The 19,946-nt window shown below is 45.0% G+C and overlaps 1 protein-coding gene and 1 long non-coding RNA gene across 3 annotated transcripts in view; one reads left to right on the forward strand and one right to left on the reverse strand.

Moving 5' to 3' along the window:
- The window catches only part of CHN1 (chimerin 1), an 80,033-nt gene extending 71,355 nt beyond the window's left edge, over positions 1 to 8,678 (reverse strand). The window contains exon 1 of one of the 2 annotated variants that reach the window (XM_031599442.2): positions 8,563 to 8,678. In XM_031599442.2, coding sequence (XP_031455302.1) covers positions 8,563 to 8,581 — 19 coding nt within the window. In that variant the 5' untranslated portion in view covers positions 8,582 to 8,678. Of the gene's footprint in view, positions 1 to 183; positions 212 to 8,562 lie in introns of those variants that run through there. The other variant, XM_090144071.1, reaches the window with a different exon arrangement.
- A 259-nt stretch (positions 8,679 to 8,937) lies between these two features.
- LOC116232836 (uncharacterized) lies at positions 8,938 to 16,362 on the forward strand. Its single transcript, XR_004167774.2, has 3 exons — positions 8,938 to 9,986; positions 11,568 to 11,712; positions 15,707 to 16,362. It is a non-coding gene; the product is annotated as an uncharacterized LOC116232836 (long non-coding RNA).
- Positions 16,363 to 19,946: the final 3,584 nt, after the last annotated feature.

A 19,946-nucleotide genomic window follows, 5' to 3' on the forward strand; every position in this document is an offset into this window, starting at 1 on the left:
CCCTAATTTACTGAATCGAGAAGACATGTTTTATCACTATTTGCTTGTTTACTTTGAATGTTTTTCACAACCAGCATTGAAATAATGAACGTACACTCACTTTCTTGCTCTAAAATACATTTTTAAATACAGTGTTGTGGTTTTACTAAAAGCTGAACCACAACAAAAGAGCACAACACTGACCCTGCCTCCCCATGCATTGGTAAAAATCTGCTGAGAACTTGTCCTCCCTTCCATTTCAGACCAAGATAGCTGCTGTGAATTCATTAGCCTCCTGTGGAAAAACACAAACAAAACAAAACCACCCATTAGCAGCCCAGGCAAAACCAGAGTCACACAAGAGAAAATTAAGAGCAGATCTGACTTCTGACTGCTGTTATGAACAGTCTCAGGACGGACTCGTGCTCCAAAGCATGTCTCTCTGTTGTGGTGTAATAGATGTTGTTGCCTCTCCTTTCCCAAACTTGACCCGTTTATGTTCTTTGACCATCAGAGTTATAACAAACCTATTATGATTCTTATTACAAACAGATTTTTCATTTTCTAAAACAGTTGTCAATAACACAAGCCATTGCTCATGCAAAAATATGGCTTGTGTTTGCACTCTTATTTCCAGAACAGATGCAACACATCAGCGCTCATGGCTGGAGGAGGACAGACTACCAAGTCCTCTTGCTTGGAACCAGGATCACTTCATAGTATTATAAAGGAAACTCCTAAAACACATTATTGGCAGGGTCAGAGGAAGGGAAATGGACACAATGTGGTGGAATGCCTTTTCTTGAGCTGGAATTAGTTTTTTTCCTCCAAATGTCATTCTCCAGATGCTGTGAGCTTTCACTCAATCCAAAACCTGGAAGTATCATTTCTTACCTCTTTCTGTTCTCATACAAAACCTTCAAGAGGTCTTCAAGGATGCAAATAGGACGCTTCATGTTGAGCAGATGAAAGCCACACCTTCTTTTTTGGCAATTTCATGGCTCACCAATATAACTACAGCAACAGAAATTTACCCATTCAGCTCTCCTTGTTTATAGCATTAAACACATCTTTTTCATAAATCTCCTCCTCTGTAGATTCACCTGTGGCTATGGAAGCACCAGGAGGCATGAGAGATGCCCTCCATTTGTCCTCAGCTCTTGATGCACTTCTGAGGATGAAAGCTGAGCTCTGTGGAGGAAGACAAGCAGCTCAATAGGCCACTGCCCACAGGGAACAGGAGAGCTGTCTGCAAAGCTCCATATGATCAGTGCTTGAAGGTAGCCCCCAAAATCTTTCTTTTGGATAATCCCACTTTTTCCTCCTCTTTTTTTTTTTTTTTTTTTTCCTCTCCACGTGCTTAATTTGGATGGCTTCTTACATCTGTTTTGAACTTTTTTTCTGGGATATTGACCCATCCTTACTGGAAACGAAAGCCCACGGCAATATCCACAAGCAAAGAGCTGAGTTTGTGCTATGGACCATGATGTCTAAACAGAAAATAAGAACAGCTGCTGGCAAGAGCAGCAGAGACTCACATAGATGAAGTCATCCTGTAGATGAAACACTGGTATCCCTATTCCTGAGTCCCTGCAATCCAACAATGCCCCAGGCAGCGCTGCCTCTCTGCATAACCTCTTCTGGTGTACTTAGTTCTACTTCATAGAAAAAGCTTCACTGTGGTAAAACACAAAAACAGGCACGTGGAAAGTCATAGGATGTGACAGATCACACTCCAGACTTCAGTTTAAAAATGGTTCTGGCCAACCTATGTGGCTAGATTGTGGCTAGAAGGGGACAGCTGAGCAGCAGAATGCTGCATGCAATTGTCACAGATTGCAATCTACAGGATTTCTGCACAGAAATAGGGCAGATGCTGACAGAGCTCTGAGACACAGTGAGCCACAAGCACTCAGTTAGAGCAGCCCATCTCCCATTATCTCAGAGACTGACCATCTCCCAGCAGCACCACATCCTCTGATCCTGCCCCAGCACAGCCCAGACATCGGGACTGCAAGTCACCTGCTGCCAAGGCTGAGCCTGCAAGGAGCAAGCTGGGGCAGAACCACCATCCTGGGCTGTGCAGGGTCAGAGCCAGTCTGGGGTGGGTGGGGGAGTCTTTTGGCACTGAAATAACATTCAGCACAAAGCTCCCAAATGTCGCCTCTACAGAAAGAACAATCATTTCACCTCATTGCTACATTTTGAAATATTTCTCCGCTCCTGTTGAAACACTGAAGATTGTTTCAGCACCTTCAAAGTTACATTTGTAAACATACTCTTTGGAAATCCTGAAAAGGAAATCAGTAAAATTAATCACTGTGTCAAAAGTGTGCTTCCTTTATTGGGTGTACATTCAGCCAGCAAGGCAGAGGCAAGGAAGAGCTACATCCTGTTGTGTTTTTTGTTTCGTTTTCCAGTGAAAAGCAATCCAACTCCGCACTAAAGCACTGTGTCCAGATTCATATGGAAGCCATAAAGTGCACATGAATACATATGGAAGACTGCCCATACCAAATAATTATCAGCAGCTTTTATAGTCTGCTCTGGCTTGTATACTTACCAGATACTAACTCAGCATTGAGGAGACTGAGTCGCACCATGACACGTGAGAGCCAGGAACTATTAGGTACTGCACTAACAATGGGTTTGCTTTTCCTGCCCATGCTATTACTCTGTATTTCACAGTCCCCCACCTCCTCTGCAGACAGAATAATTTGGTAGCTCTTTTCCCATTGCTGCAGCAGCACTCAAGACTTCGCTACCTGGTGCCCCATTGTATCTGCTACATCCAGCTCTTAGAAAACAGTGCTTGACCTTTACTTTTGGAGTGGGAATTTCCCCTAAGCTGCCCCAAGAATAAACAGCATTTGGTGAACATGTTTTCCAGAAATTCTGAAGTGACTTCAGAAATTTCTTTCTTTTCCTCATTCAGATATAGGATGAGCAAATACTCTGAATGCTGGAAATGCCAAATGCCCATCAGCTCTTCCACACTGGCAGAAGCTGTTGCACATCACACCGCAGGCTGCCCAGCTGGAGGCAATCAGCCCTCCTCCCAGGGACTAGCACCTAGATTGAGCAGACCAAATATTTCAGTGATTTTAAGATACACTCTTCTTTGTTTCAAGACAGATCCGGAAAGGCAAAATCTAAAGGGCTTTCAATTTTCTGCCATCGTTTATGAAGATTTACAAGACAGATACAATCCATCCCACTGAAATTACAAATCCTAAGTGTCTGCAAAATCCTCAGCCAGGAGCCTTTATGCCAGTTTATGATTACATTGTTTAAATGCTTGCAAAGCTCTGTGGGCAGCTGTTGCGTTTGCCTTGCTGTGCTTTATCTGAAGCCTGCTCCCGTGGAACTGTACGATCTGTCCACAAGGTGGAGCAGCTAAATAGCTCGAGATGTGAGCGCTAAGCCTCCAGCTCTGAAAGAAAAGAAAATCATCTGACAGGGAAGATGCTTATAGAGAAATTACTTGCACTCCTGAAGGATTCTGATACATGTGCTTTCACATGACACAAGCAACATGATCTTCCAAAGAGTTTGTATTAGGTTTATGTTCTGACTTTACTGATTAAGACAGTACTTAAGTATGGTACCTATATGCAAACACATTCTGGACGCTGAGACATGCTTTCTATCACATAGAAATCTGCATCAGCAGAATTTGGGAACTCCTCCTTGGTCTGACGACTCAGAGGACAGTCCATGGCAGCAGCAGGTGAGATTCCACGCTGTGCAGGTTGCCTCCACGTATGAGCAGCTCATAGGCAAGGAGGAAAGGGATGCGAGAGGATTTCTATGGGATAAAAGACCGACTGCAGAGAACTGTTAGGAGGGGGTGAATTCAGAGGGCTTCTGCTGTAGCTGGCAGGAATTAAAATCTTTCTTTGCTCCATTTTATTTTTTATTCCATCTTTCCTCTCTTCCTCAGTTATTTTGGTTTACTTAAATGAAGGCAAGGTGATTATTAGACACAATTCTTGACCTAATTCTAGCCTCTGGTTCCTGGGCAGGTGCTTTGATATATTCTAATAACAACAGATATATTCCTGGAGAGCACAAGGCACAGCAGTAACATTTTCTATGTCTATCTCTTTGAGAACATTCCAAAACCCTGTATTTTTCACACGTGAGCACAACTGGATCTGACCTTTATAGCTCCAGCTATAAAGAGTTATCTCTGTGATATTTCCCACAATATTCAGAGTTACAGAAATCACAGTTCTATACTAGCCACTGCCTGAAGCACAATTCCAAGCACTAAGCTGGGAAGCCACGAGTGAAATTTTTCCACCTCATTTATAAGCGTTAGTGTTGCTTCTCTAATACTTTGATCAATGGATACCCCTGTGCCAGTTAATAGATTCATCTTCTTTTCCCTGCTCCTAAGTAGGTTTTTGTTCCCATTCTTCCTTGAGACTGCAGTGCCAGCACAAGCTTTTCAAGGTTGCTGTCCTTACTTGCTTCATTAGGTCTTACCCATTAGGTAGGGTTAGCACAGAACCTAGGAGAAAATAATCTTATGGTTCTCAGCACCTGGACACTCTCCTTCCCACCCACATGAATGGGATTTGGAAGATCAGTCAAATTCACCTCTAACATGGTTTCCATCCATGCTTAATGAATCACTTTCACTTCTAAATCTTGCTTAAAAATAAAACAAACAAAAAAGACAGCCAAAATCACTGCTCTTATCTACAGTTTTGTCTAATTGAATAATTCCAAGTTCCTCTCATAACTAAATGTTGACATGATTAAGTCTCTCTTAAAATCAGTTGGCCTGAGGCTACTGTTCACCTCACCACGCTTGTAATCCTTGTAGCGATAAAAATCTTATCGCAAAAGCACTGATTCCATGAGAAAACTTCCATCACCTCTTTCCATGCAGAAACAAACTGAAAGAACACTCTTCTGGTCCAAATCGTTTCTTTAGCTACACTACTGTTGGGAAACACTTGCCATGACAGCTCACCACAAGTTTTAAGAGTAGTTCAGGGCTACAAAGAGAACAACTTGAGTTGTGCACCACCTGCTTACCCCGTTCTTAGTGGCTCTGCACAGGGAGCAAGAAATAATCACATCCATTTCTGAGCACTTCCCACCCCCCAGTGAATCCACAGGCATTACCTATCAGAAAGCCATCTGGAGAGGAGCTTTGGCTTTCCACGTTCCTCTCACTAAGCCAACCAAGCAGCAGAACTAAAAGCCTTTCCTATACAGGCAAAACACTCATTTAGGGAACAAGGAATTGATTTCACTTCCATACAGTACCTTTACTGTAAGACCGTGACAACCAAAAAGATGTGTTTTGCCAGCAGAATCACAGCCCACCTTTCAGGGCAGCACTGATGAGAGAGTGGGGTTTGCATGGAGAGCAGTAATCACAAATGCACAGAAATGAAAATGGTCACTTGTTCACGAGCACCTCAGCGATGGAACCATCTATTTCCAAAGGCTTGCCCCATACCCATAGCAACAGATAGATTCACAGGGGGTTATTTCTTACCACCGATGTTCAGGAAGGGAGTTCTCATCCACTTGTGTGCTCTGAACAGGAAGGCAGTGACACAAACAACTAACGATAAATGTGGTCAGGAACAGCTCCCCTGGCCATTTGGAGACATCTTCCTCAGTTCACACAAGGCAGTTTGTTAGCAAACAGAAAGTGAACAGACAAGCAGTAACGCATAACAAAAAACTCTTCCAAACAACATTGGCTTGCTTTAAACACTTCTCAGGACACTCAGATGCAAAAGCGCCCTCAACAAGCAGCTGCAGCAATAGCACAACTTCACGTCCTCTTTTTCCTCTATGTTGTTTGTTATCTCTCCCATACTTCAGCCATCCAAGCAGAGCGACAGCACGCACCTCGGCTTTGCCTCCACAGCATCCCATAGTGCCAGCTATTAGCAAATGGGCCTCGGGGAATCCAGCCTCAGAAACGCATCTGTATGCTCTTCCTCTCTCCAAGAGGATCCACAGACAGGCAGCAGAGCAGAACCTGTGGGTCCCTTCAGCTGCTTCCCAGCAAAGCCAGGCACACAGCCTCTGCACACCTCCATGCACAAAGCCATGAGCTTTGTGCTGAAACAGCAGCGGTGGACGCAGCTTAAACTCCATTCAGCTGCTGCAGCAGGCAAGAAGAAATGGTTGCGGGGAGGAAAAAAAGGCTGCTGACAAGGCTGTGGTGACTGAATGCCAACCTTCTGAGATCCTCCAAGTGACACCCTGAAGGCCCCACCTGCAGCTAGCATTCCAGTGGCTACACAGAGCAGCTGGGCATTCTGCTGCAAAGGGCAATCTCCAACGGGAGCAGAGAACTCCCAGCCATTCTTCCAAGGAGATATAACGCAGCCTATCCGCCCTTCCAACTGCCTGATAACCACAGGTCTGTCTCAAGCTGGAACCTATGATGTCATCCTGCTTTCTAGCCCTGTCTCCTTTTAGAATAGCCTTTCAACTACGCACTGAAATAGCCATAAATCAACATCAAGAGCACGCAAAAGGCACGTCGCAACACTTCCCATCCTTCTCCTTGCTCTTGCTGTGCTGACACATATACACATTAATTGAAAGGAACCCACCAAACTGGGTGGATTTTCCTCCCAAGCTGACATGCTAATTTGTCTCAAGTTTTATAGCCTTTGTGGCACACCTATTAGAAGCAACTCAAGAATATGTGAAATTTTATTCAGATATACTATTATAGGTTAAAAAAAAACATGCAGTTTTGAGCCTAGAATGTACATGAAAGTGCAGAACCACAGCAAACAGGTCCTGAGGGAGGGCTTCACTCAGGACACTTTCATTGGCATACCAAGGGTGCAAATTTAAAACAGCACAATTATAGCTGTGTAAGCCCAGGAATACACAGACTTGCTTAAGTACACTTTTCCTGTTTTTTCCCAGATTTGTGAGAAGATTACATTGAAATTGGTTAAAAATACATCTATATTCTTGTGTGGCATATTATTGCACTGAGTTACTATGGGTCAGAGGCAGCGTGGCAACTGAAAACACATCCATCCGTAGGCAGCCACAACCAAAATAAAAGCTGAAGGCCGTTCTTTTGCTTTAAAGCAAGCACCTTTGGGTCTGTTGTTGTTGTATGTGAAGAGACAGTGTGCAACAAGCCACAGCAGCTCAGAGGACACAGTAACATATGAAGCTGTGATAACTCCAATGAAGTGAATCACAGCTTTACCTGCATACATAGCGCTTGCTTCCTGCACTAACCCAACTGCCCCGACGCTCCTGTGCTCACAGTTTAAGATGTACTCTTCTGCTTTTACACTTATAAAGGGTTTCACATCAATTTATTAACATACAGTCATCTTATCTGCTGTGCCCTTCTACTGTCTCTTTGTGCTTCCTTAGCAGGGTGCAATCTTCAGATTATTTATCTTTTTTTTTTTTTTTTTTTTTTACCCTTGGCAAGATTTTATTTAAGCCCTCGGCACAGCAGGGCCCACCGCTCCATCTTCTGTTTGCTCATTAGCTTTAACATGCATCAACGTCACTAACAGCAGATGCGAGAGCACGCGCAAACCCGATTCAATTTCCTTTGTAACGCAAATTTATTGATAGAAGAACGTCATTAAGCAGACAAAACGCACAGAAGTTAAAAAATAACCCGGTGAGTCTAAAAAACAGGTGCTCGGCTTACAATGTCACAGAATCATCACAGAATCACTTGAGCCAGAAGGGACCCTTGCAGGTCGCCCAGCCCAACTCCCCCGCTGAGAACAGCGTTACTTCGTTTAAAAGCTGAAGTTAAAGCACTCTCAACTCCGTAGCCGAAGACTACGCGGACACACATCAGCTACTCACCGCGGCAAACGCCTGTCGCTTCCAGCAGGCGGTGAGCTGGGCCCCCGCAGGGCCCGCCCCGCCCGAGCGGCGGCCATCCGCAGCCCGGCAGGGACCGCGCCGCAGCTAACCCGGCGCCACGGCCAGCTGCCCGGCCGACAACTGCTTTGCAACACGTGCCGAACTTGTCGTCGGATGGGCACAACGTAACAGGTGCCAGCTCTTAAAGAAGAGAGACGGAACGACGCTCCTTGTTGTACGGAGCCGCACCAACGCGGGCAGCGCGGGACGATCGCATCGCGTCGCTCCGTCCCGCAGAATCGACGCCCGCCGCAGGAGCGGCGCCCGGCCGTGCCGCCCCGCACTGCTCCCGTGCCGCCTCGCGGCTGCCAGCAACGCGCGTTCGGGCAGTGTTTGTTCGGGCAGTGTTTGTTCGGGCAGTGTTTGTTTGGACGGTGTTTTAACCGCGAAATTGAGACCGCGCTTCATCAGAGAAGCCCTGCGCTCAGCAGCCAAACCGCGGCTCTCCAGTTTTCCCTCCAGAGCGCCTGGAGCACGGAGAGCGCAGCCCATCCCCTCTCCTCTCCTCCCCTCCCACCCCACTCCCGCAGCCCTGCCCGCACACCCGGCCCGCCGCCCCGCACACCCCGCTCTCCGCAACTTTTCCCGCCGCCGTGCCCGCGCCCTGCCCGCGGCCCCCGCCCCTCCCGGCCCCGCCCCGCTCCGCCGCGCCGCAGACAATGGGCGCGGGCCGCTACTCACCGAACAAGGTCAGAGCCATGGCACAGACGGGGGCTGGCCGGCCGCGGCGGGGCCGGCATTGGCGCGGCGGCGCTTGGCGGCGGCGGCAGGGCGCGCCCGGAACGCCCGCGGCCGCGGAGCTGCCGGCTGCGACCGAGGGCAAGGGGACGAGGGCCGCGAGGGGCCGCCTGGGCCGGGCGCGGCCCCGCTGCCGCTCCCGCTCCTCCCGCCCTCCCCGCCGCCCGCCCGCGCTCTCAGTGCGGCCCGCCGCCTCGGGGAGCCATCTTGCGCCGCCACACGACCCGCCTCCCGCCCTCCTGCCGCAGCCGGCGGGGCCGTTCCCATGGCAACGCGGCCGCCCCGCCGCCGAGGCACAAAGGAGCGCCGGGGCCGGGCGGCAGGTGCGGAGCCCCGGGCTGCCGCGGCCCCGAGGGGCTGCGGGCGCCGGGCGGGGCGGCGCCGGGACAAAGCGCTGCCTTGAGAGCGGCGGGAGGGCTCGCCGTGCGGCGGAGCGTCCTCCTCGCGGTCCCCGCGGAAGCCCCGAGAGCTCCCCGGGCACGAGAAGTTCCGACCGCCGGCGGCCGCCAGCTGGCACCGGGAACGGCGGTAAAATCCCGCAGGTGAAGGGAAGCACCGTGCCTAACTCGCTTCCGGCGCTTGCGTTCTCACCCTGGGAACAAACGCTTACGGGCAGGGTTAGCTGGCGCACACGGCTGGGTGACGTGATGGCTTCGCGTGAAACAGCGGTCCTTGCACTTGGGAAGAAGTAACACAGAAGAAGTGCAGCACGGTGGACCTGATTTCGTTTTTATTTTGCACGTGTGAAGTGTGGAAGTTTGTGGAGCAGCGGCACTGCTGTGAAACACTGATTGCAGGGCTATAATGAGACTTAAATAGCTGGGAAACGGATTGGAAGAAGCAACAACAAACCTCTGCCGTTCTGCCTCTGCGACGTGGTCTTTGCTTTGCTTTTTGAAAGGAGGTGCATCTTCACACAGACTTTTTTCTTATAGTTCCTGAGATTTACTGTCAACTTCCCCCCAGAATTCCTTGAATTACACAGCCAGTTTTTTCTCTGCCACTACACCAAAATCTTTATCTAGCAACTACTTGTTTATATTAGAAATGTTTTCTTGTCCACAGAAAGTAACACTTAGACACATCAGGAAGAAATCAGAGGCACAGGGTCAGGAGGAAAAAGCACCCAAACAGCCCTGTGTTCTCTAAAGCAAAGGTCTCTTCTCCCACATCTTGCCTTTTGAGCAGGCCTAAAATCATCACGGCTATTCCCATGTAACAAACAGTATCTTACAATTACATAATACCTTGTGGAGCCAGCACACCTCAGAGCACTGGCAATGATGTCTTAGCAACAATTCTGGGAATTTCCTTAGCAGTGCTGAGGCACCTCGCCATTGCTTCACACGGAAGCAAGGATGATCTTGGTATGTAGTTTCTCTTGAAGCTCTCCCTTTTAAGAAATGGTTTGTTGGCACCACGCTCTGTAGGAGAAGCACAGTTACACTTCTGCCTGGTAGGAACGTTCAGGGTGTACCGAGGCTGTACTCTCTATAAGAGCAATACAGATGCAGGATGCTATTTTCTGCTCCGCTCCTTGTCCTTCAGCTGCTTTCTCACCTCCTCCCCTGAGCCTCAGAGCTCTTAACATTCCAGAGGCAATTACCACTGCTTCATTCTCTGCGTTATATCTCCTTACTGGGACTTAGGGCTGGCTGCCAGTGTCTACCTCTCCACTGTGGCCCCTACACCTGTGCTTCTTGCTTCTGACATGGGCACAGGGCACAGCCCGCTACCCACTGTTGTCCTCCATTAATCCATCTGAATGTCTGAGGGCCTGGTGCAGAATTGTGCCTAAATACAAGACGTTTATTCTTCAAACCTGAACTAATTCACTCATTATATATTGATAAATGAGATTTTAAAATTAATTACTGACATTTGTAAAGATTTATACCCATCTGTAGAGAAAGGTTTCCAGCTTGTAAATCCAATATTATGTGAAGGAAAATAAACATAAAGTAAAGCCGTCCCTTATTAATGGGGAACAGTAAAAGTGAAGGCCTGGTGAAATGTTACCTGATGAATAGGGGTAGCATCTCAAGACAGCTGCCCCTTGGCAGCAGGAGGGCAGCTCAGCAGAAGCCTAACACATAACTGCCAGCAGCTGAGTTACCCAGCGCCTCCACAGCTCCTCTCCTCTGCAGTGCAGCGTTTCCTCCCTCGAAAAGGCAAGGCAGGTTTCTACCACTTGCTCGTACAAAATTTACAAGTCATCAATAAAAAGTTGGAAGACTGACTGCTGAGCTTTCTTAAGCTTTCTAGTTAAAATTAACATTTAGTAAGCGCAGCTACTTCAGCAAAACAGCAAGTCTGCCACAAATACAGAAGTGTCCCTGCATGCTACCAGTATTTTGAATGTTTCTTGCTTTGATGAGAAAACTGTCATTTGAACTTACCTTTCCAATGCTGTTCATTACCAATAGCCAAGTCACTTAAATGTAATATTACCTGGCTCTGCCCAGGCACAGAGGGAGACAGGAGGCCTGCATCAAGTACAGCAACAATCAGCAACCTTTGCAAACCAGGCATAGTCAGTGTGTTGCTTGCACCAGTGCTAGTATGGGGATTTCTATGGCACTAAAATCTTTTTCTTTTTTTTTTTTTAACTGTCAAAATAAGCAAATCACATCTAAGCAATTTGCTCCATTTAGATTGATGGTATGAGACATGCCGTTTTGGACTTTGATGGCATCAAAGAAAAAAGTTCATTCTCCTCTATGCCACCTGAGCAGAGCCCTTTCCAAGACACTTCTTTAGGGCTCCATCTTAATGGGATTTCCAAGGCATATCCATAAATGTGATGCGAATTACATCATGCACTATAGGTGGTATATAGTAAATACTATCTGTGGGTCTTGGAAAAATTATCTTAAGCTCTGATGTACCATTAAAAAGAAAACACGCACCCAAATTACATTTCACAGCCAGCTTTTCCCACTCAACAGGTGACAACAGCAGCAAGTTACAGTGCTCACCTTTGCTCCCACTTTGCTTCAACACCAACGACGCACGCAGCATTCAAGGTGCACAGCTGGCTGTAATGGAACAACCCTTTTGCTCTGCATTGGGTGGTTACTTTCACCTTCTCAAGTAAGTGATTCTCTCTGTCTTTCAGTTCAGAGGTCACTTGCATATCAAGAGCCACCTCATTCCCATCTTTTCCAAGCTTTCACCTTTAGTCCCTTTGATTTTAAGAGCAGCATAGCAGTGAGATTTAAGATGATTGTCACACATAGGAATTAATGATGCAAAATCCTAAAATGGCCTATTTAGTTTTTGGCCCCTTTATTCAATTAACATCATCAAAACTCCTCTAATGCTTTCAAACATGAATTTAGAAGTACTTCCAGTACAGCTCCGCAGAGGAAATTCTTTCAATTATGTGAAATGAAAGGAAAAGCTATACATGTTTTTAATTATTACAGGTAATAATCATCACTAAATTGCTAGATTTGACCAAAATTGACCAAAACTTGCCTCCCATACCCTTATGTAGACCCATCATGATCTACATGAGGGTATGAGCTTGGAGCCCAGAAAGATGTACAGTGTGAGCCATGGAGCTTCCTCTCACAACAGCTTCCACGAGACACTGAGAGCAAGTGGCACAAGGATGGGCAAGAAACCAAACTACTTACAGCTGCAAAAGACTATTATTTTTTGCGGCTGGTCAGAATATACTCTAGCAATGGACCTTATGGAGCACCTCCCCTGCAAAGACAGGCTAAAGAATTGTTCAGCCAGAAGAGAAACTGCACGGAAACCTCACTGCAGCCTTCCAGTATTTAAAAGAGGATTACAAAAAGGAGGAGAATCAAGTTTTTACAAAAGTAGACAGTGATAGGACAAGGGGGAATGGTTTTAAGCTCAAGGAGAGAAAGTTTAGATTTAATATTGGGGGAAATTCTTCACAAAGAGTGATGAGGTGCTGGAACAGGCTGCCCGAGAAGATGTGGATCCTCCATCCCTGGAGGTGTTCAAGACCAGGCTGGATGGGGCCCTGGGCAACCTGCTCTCATATCAGATCTGGAGGTTGGTGGTCCTGTCTGTGGTGGGGGATTTTGGAACTTGTTGTGATCCTCGAGGTCCCTTCCAACCCAAGCCATTCTATGATTCTATGTGAGCTTTCTTATTGCTCGTATGTACACTCATTAGTGGGTCTTGTCAGCAGATATATATAATGCAAGACCAGCTATTCATTATGTTAATAAAATCCTAGAAAATTCCAAAATTGCTTGTACTTGCTCAGATGTACGTAGAATGGTATGTTCTCTTATTTTTTAAGAGTCCCGCATATGAAACACATGATGTTTTTGATTGCTTGTTTTATTAAGTGAAATGAACAAGCTAATTAGAGAAATTCCAGGAAGTGTCTGCTTTCTGTCTCCTAGGGACAAGCCTCAGGCATCAAAGGAGATAATACTGATGGCTATAAAACACCCAAGTGCGTTTATATTACCTCTAAAATGCAGCTTACAGCTTCTACTTAACTTTCATATTTCCTTTTTATATCACGTTTAGAAAGATTCGGGCATTAGTTGAAAGAGTGCTTGTATGCATTTGGAAAAAAATGGTAATTACAATTTAAAAAAACAGAAGGTAAGCCATTTGCAGGATAGTCTTGGGAATAAACTGTTACAATTTTATCCATAAACACTAAAAAACAAGAAAAAGCTGGATTCAAAAATCTGCAAGATACTTCTAGTCCTCACTTTGAAAACATCTTCAACCCTCAGCAGATGAGCTCCTGCTTGAAGCCATAAACTATGCCACAGAATTGGCAGCGGTCCTTCATGCAATAAATTGTAGCTTCTAGATCCACTTCTAGATCTACTGGATGGCTTTGAGGAATTGCCAAAGGTATTTGGCAATCCCTCATTCTCATTAGCAACTGAGAACTGCAGTTCCTAAGTGCTGTGTAGAATATTCAGTAGAGAGAAGTATTTTGTACTAAATCATCAACTGGAAGTTTTTATCCCCAGAAAATGCTGGGAACCTCCGTTTAACCGCTTTCAGGCAACATTAAAAAAAAAAACAACAACTTCTGTCTTAGTGCAATTATTTGATTTTCTAATATCAAAATTATTTCTACATTCTTAGATAATCCAATGCTGCTTAAGCCATTCGATAATAAAATGTTTTTAATTAGGGAATTGGTTGTCAGGCAATACTCACACATCTTGCTTCTCAGAGCTGCATCTCCAAGGCACGTAAGGGTCTTTGAAAGAATGTTCAAGCTTAAGAGCACGTGAAATGTTGAAGAATATTTTAAAGCTCAGTAATTTGCTTTATATGAACAAGGGAGGATAGGCCCTGTTAAGTCAAAATTCAGCTCCAAATCTGACGCAGTTTTTGTGCTGCTGTAGAAAACAGACTGAGTAAGAACTGAACTTTGGGAATGTTCTGAGAATTTCCTACTGTACAAATTACAGTCTAGTTGTTAAGTGGAAATTCATCCACTGCCCTCATAGAATGAACTTTCATAAGCTGAAGATGCTTCTAAGTCCAAATCTCAGAGTGCTAGATAACAAATGCCTTAGATAACTGAAGTGCAGTACAGCCATGTTTTCCATGCATCAAAAGAATCCGCATCTTGAGCTGCATTAAAAGCAGCATGGCCAGCAGGTTGAGTGAGGTGATCCTGCCCTTCTGCTCTGTGCTGGTGAGGCCTCACCAGGAATACTGCATCCAGATGTGGAGTCCTCAGTACAAAAGAGACATGGACCTGTTGGAGTGTGTCTGAAGAGAACCTCAAAAATGATCCCAGGATGGAACACCTCCCCTGCAAGGATAGGCTGAGAGAGCTGAGGAGATCTGATAGTGGTCTTTCAGTATCTAGAGGGGAGCTATAAGAAGGAATAGGGTCTTTACCAGGGTCTGTGGTGGCCAAAGGTTGCCCAGAGAGGTGGTGGATGCTTCATCTCTGGAGACATTCAAGGTCAGGCTGGACAGGGCACCAAGCAACATGATCTAGCTGTGGTGTCCCTCTTCATTGCAGGGGAGTTGGACTGGATGGCCTTCAAAGGTTTCTTCCAACTCAAAGACTTTCAAAGGAGAACATAAAACCTTTCAAACAGCTAAAAAAGCAAACACACCATTGGTAGCTTTCGGCTTTGCTGCACATAGCACAGGCAGCTCTGCAAGAAGTCAGGTTAACAGCAGAGCACAACAAGCACAGAGTAACACTGAAAATAACTTTCAAGTCCCGCATCAGCTCTTGTGGCTCACAGGGAGATGGCATTAACTAAAACAACTTCAAAGAGCTGGAACCGAGTGAAGTTTTTCTCATAATGATTTTAAAGTGTTATTGAAGGGACTAATAACTTCTGTTAAACAAACAAGCTGTTTAAATCAAGTGTTATTCCTAAAGAGGAGACAAACCACTCTTGGAAGTAATAGTGGGATTTAATTAGGATTGGAGATTTTCACAATTTGTTAATTGATCTCCCAGTCCCAAAATAGTTATAGTGAACTGCAAGTTTGCAGCAGTAAGATTCCTTATGAAGGGACAGGATTATCTGATCCCTTTGAAGCCTTTTTATCTGTGCCAAAAAGCATAATTTATTATTGGTTTCTGTAACTGATGTCACCATTTTGCTGGGGAGAGGAGGGCAAGGAAAGGGGAAAAATGAATGTTATTTCCTTTTTCTTTAGTAATAAAATAGATGCATCCCTTGATCGTGAACATTTTGCTTACTGTCAGCTAAGACATGTGGAAAGTACCTCACAAAGCAGAAGTAAATTAGCAGATATCCAGGTCCTAAATTGGCAGTGCCAGAAACAATTACTAAGACTCGGCTTATTGATTCTCTTGATAGGACTATAAAATGTATTGGTTATTTAGACAACTCTGCGCAGAATGAGAAAAGCAAGGTGGTTGTAAGACACAGGGAAAGCTGGTTTTCATTGTGATGGTTTGTGTGTGACCATAATTGCAAAACAATGAGTGGGTTTCTGCTCCAAGGGGCCAAAGCAATGCACGCTACACGTAAGCCCCGTAACTAGCACCCATCCTATACCCTGATCCCCCTTGTTCACTCACGGAAGATGAAGTTGCATTAGAATTCTGGCCCTTACCTTCCAGGTGAAGTACCCAGGGACCAACACAAGCCAGTGATGACCTCCCCAGTGCTGGCAGTGGCACCTGGATGAAGTTCAGCTCTGCAGCTGAAGCCTGCTGGACCTCTGCACTGTAATGGCAGAGCTCACGTGGGTACAAGACATGGCATGGAGGTTGGGCCCGCATCCCTTGGAGCTGAGGACTTTGGCTCTCACAAGCTGCTACTGCCAGGAGCCCAGCAAATACCATTTGCCTGCTTTTTCTAATGTGGTTTGTTTTGTAACCACAAAATCTTTATCAAAGGCAGAGAAAGAAACAGATGAGCATGAGCTTAGAACAAGGAGGAAAAGGGAGGACAAAATGCCCTTTTAATGCAGAAAATCCTGTCTCTTCCTCCACCCCATTGCTTCAAACGAACTTTTCACCTCCCACACAGAGCTCTGAGCCCTGGGCAGCCCTGCCAGCCACCAGGCCCCACTCCTCTGCTACCCAAGGAGACCTGAGATCCTGCTGGGCACTCCCACGACATACCACAGATAAATAAACAAAAGCAGAAAAACCCTATCATGATGTAGAGCAAAACCACCAGATGAATGGGAGTACCCCCTTGGGTGGCCTCAGGCAGAGCGTGACTGATAGGTCCAGCCCCCAGACTACAGTCACAAATACAATTCAATATCGTTTGAAGGAAAAAGTATTCCTTGTTCTTGCTGTAATAGCAAAGTTGTGGCTGGCTCATGGCAGTGACCTTTTCTGAGAGCTCCCTGCCCAGAGAGAGATGCAGAAGTGGCTTCCAGCATCTCCTCACATAGCATCAGTCACACTAAAAGTGCAGCATGCTACCATTGGGTAACAGTGAGACGCAGCCTGCCAGCTATGCTCGGAAGTTTATCCAACCCTTAGCAGGGGAAAGCTCAGCAACTTGCAGCAGGACAAAGGAAGGAAGGGAGGGAGCTTTCCAGAAGCACGGAGACAGGCAGTGCTGCCCCTAGGTGCTGCTCCCCAGCCTCTTCTGCCCCTTTCAAGTGCAGAAAAATACGTAAAAACTTTTTGATAATATAAAGAATGCATTTACTCAAAAATATTGAGCAGTTACCACTAGATGGCATTTTGCTCCTGAGAAATTAGAAACTCCCACATTTTGAATTACTTGTTACAGACAGCAGGAAATAGCAGGAAATGAAATTACTTACCTCATTCAGTTAATAATTTATTATCCATCGTCTTGTATAAGGAAGACATCACTAATACAAGATAATTTTACTTGCAGATTTATAAATCCCCTTTAACTACAGACTGCAGCTCCCCTCCAGCCCCCTCTGCTTGGTAGATGAGGAGCAGAGTCGCAGTCAGCACTTACCAAAAATCTTTACCACATTTTTAAATGAAACACAAATGTAAGCCAACCCTCAGACTTGGAGCATGCCACAGACATCTGCCAGAAATGCTTTGCTCCAGTAACTGTGTGCTGCATTTCCTGTGTTATTTTTGGATAAAGCCTCAATACAAATTGCAGTACCAAAATCATTCCCACTTAGGACCAGAGCTGCTACAAGCCCCAGTTACAGACATGATACTTTGAGCCAGGTCATTTGAATTCCAACGAGGAGAAGCAAGCTGTGATGCACAAGACGACATTTCCATTCTCCATCTTTGCATGGTAAAACACACCACGCTCAGAAGTGCAGTGCAGTTGTACTTTCCATACCGTGAAGCGGGGTGGGGGGTGGTTTGCTCAGTGTCCACAGGCTGCTCAGTACCAGATGAAAACAAAACATTTCCTTTAATGTGCAGCAAAATGTAAGACTGAGAGGAGAACTACCAACTTCAAAGGAGAAAGACTAGAGTACATTTAATTCTTACTTGTGGAATGTCAAAACAGCATCAATAAACATAATTTAATGTTGCTTCCATGCAAATCTATGCAATATCATGGCGATGTTTTTTCTCATTAGATGATCATAAGTACCACTGTGCTATGTGCAATTTGTTCAACAGTTAATCACAGCACAATTCAGCAGCCTGGATACTGACTGCTGCTTAACTGAACATTGATACGGCAACGCCACAGAACCTGTGAAGCAAAGGAATGCTAGAGGGGACAGGAATGAAGGAAGGGCTGCCTGCTGGATATCCAGTCAGCTAAGCTGCAGTGAGTTCCCAGGCAAAATGAGGGAAAAAATAAAACCAGTTTCTGGATGCAAGGCATTTCAGGTCAGAAGCAATCCCTGAACCAAACTCTTTTATCTACTACATATAGCATTTTCTATGGCAGAGAACAAAGTCATGGCTCTCCACAGTGTAAGACCTGCTCAGTGAGGGCTGATATCCTTCTTCCATTCAGTGTCTCTCCTCAGGGTTCTACATTAGCCCCACAAAATTGTCTCCTAGTAAGCACTGTTTCTGTAGTTAATTTAATTTTCCACTGGAATTCTGAAAGAAAAAAAAATCTCAAAACAAAACCACAAAGAATTCCACACGTGCTGTTTGAAAAACAAATAAGGTGTAATCATAGACATAAATGGCTTAAGTTGGAAGGGACCTTAAAGGTCACCTGATTCCAGACCCCCTACCAAGTAATGCAAAACTGCTTAACTCCAACATGCTTAACTTTCAGGCTGTTTGTTCACTTTTGGTACACACTCAATGCATCTGAAGCAAACATTTCACACCAGCTCTTCAGCTCCAGCAGCCACAGCAATCCGTGCTGCTGCCACCAAGGGAAGGTAGCACAATCTTTAAGGATGGAGCCTTATGGCAGTACTCAACCCACAAATGCTCATTTCATAGATTTTTGAGCACCTGAAGATCTAAATTGAGAACATATTTAGGGAAAGGCTTCCCTGCTTACAATGAGCTGCTACAAGGCTCTAGGTATGTCAGTGGCTTCTGAGGCAAGAAGTGCAATTTTGAGTTACAAGGGAAGAAGAAACACAATCTGCGTGTCAGGAGCCACTGCAGTCCTTTACATTCAAATTTTCTTAAGATAGAAGATAGAAGAACAGATGGTGATTAGCAACTGGTTAAATCACATTCTGGAAAACGTTGATTACAGAAGTTGCTTTAGCTTAAGTTAAATAGTTTTTAAAACTGTACTGCAAAATTTTAAGTGTCTTTTGTCTTTTAGCGTCTTTTGGTTTAGTAAGGACCATACTTTTGTTGTTGTTGTTTTCTTTTGTTGTTTTTTTTTTTACTTCAGCTAAGTACTATTACTCTTTTCTCAAGCAACATGTGTTGGACTGAAATAAATCAACAAACATCAAAAGAAAATTCTCCAAATGTTTGTGTTTATACCAATTTAACTATGCCAAAGCAGTGGCATTTAGGCAGACGAGATCCTCAGTATTTAACACCCCTAGTAGCTGGCCTGTTCTATCAGCCAGTTCTGTTAACTGAGTGTGTGCACCCTTACCTGATAGGTGAAGACAACGGCAAAAAATAAAATCCCACAAAAAGTACACATGAAGTTACAAAAGCAGGCAGACCGTGCACGCCCTGCTTGCAACAAAACAGCTTTGCCAGGCATCCAGAGCAAGGAAAAGGTCAGAGCTTATCACAAACCGGTACTTGAGCTTTAAAGAGAATGTAGAACAGAAGCATCCCAAGGAAACCAATGCTGTGACATACAGTAGGCAGAAACAGCAACCACAGCTATGCTGACAACTCAAACTGCACTCCATTTGCATGGTAACTGGCAGCAGAGCTGTAACAGATCCCTGGATAACAACTTTTACACAGCATGCAGGAGACTGCTGTATAATTTACAGAAGAAAAAGGAGTTAAGTCCTATTAGAACAAGGGCTCCAAGAAGTTTGGGTAAACTGTAAGAGACAGCATAATGAAACCTTTTATGTATTCACACACGCATGAGTCACAAAATATGACCTTACTACCTTGACATCAAGTGTTAAAAATGTTCCTATTGTACAGTGAAACATACAGCATCTGTTCTTCATTTACAAGGATTATCTATTTCTTTTATTTCAGCAAAACATTAGCTCTTCAAAATAACTCTGGTGAAAGGGATACAGAAAACAGGAAAACTAAAATATTGGCTTGGTTTTCAAATCATAGCCATGCTACTGTAGTTTGTTGGCATTTTATGGATAACTGTATGTATAGAATGGCTGTACTAGATACACATTATGTAACCTTTAGGAGCACGTTGCTCAGTGTAGTCAAGAGCAACGTGATGTTCTTACTACTTACCCCAAGTGAGATTAAAACATCTGATAACAACATAATAAACATTTTGAAGTAACAA

The sequence above is a fragment of the Phasianus colchicus genome, chromosome 7 (genome assembly GCF_987193195.1).
Source record: "Phasianus colchicus chromosome 7, bPhaCol1.hap1.1, whole genome shotgun sequence".
Taxonomy (NCBI): domain Eukaryota; kingdom Metazoa; phylum Chordata; class Aves; order Galliformes; family Phasianidae; genus Phasianus; species Phasianus colchicus.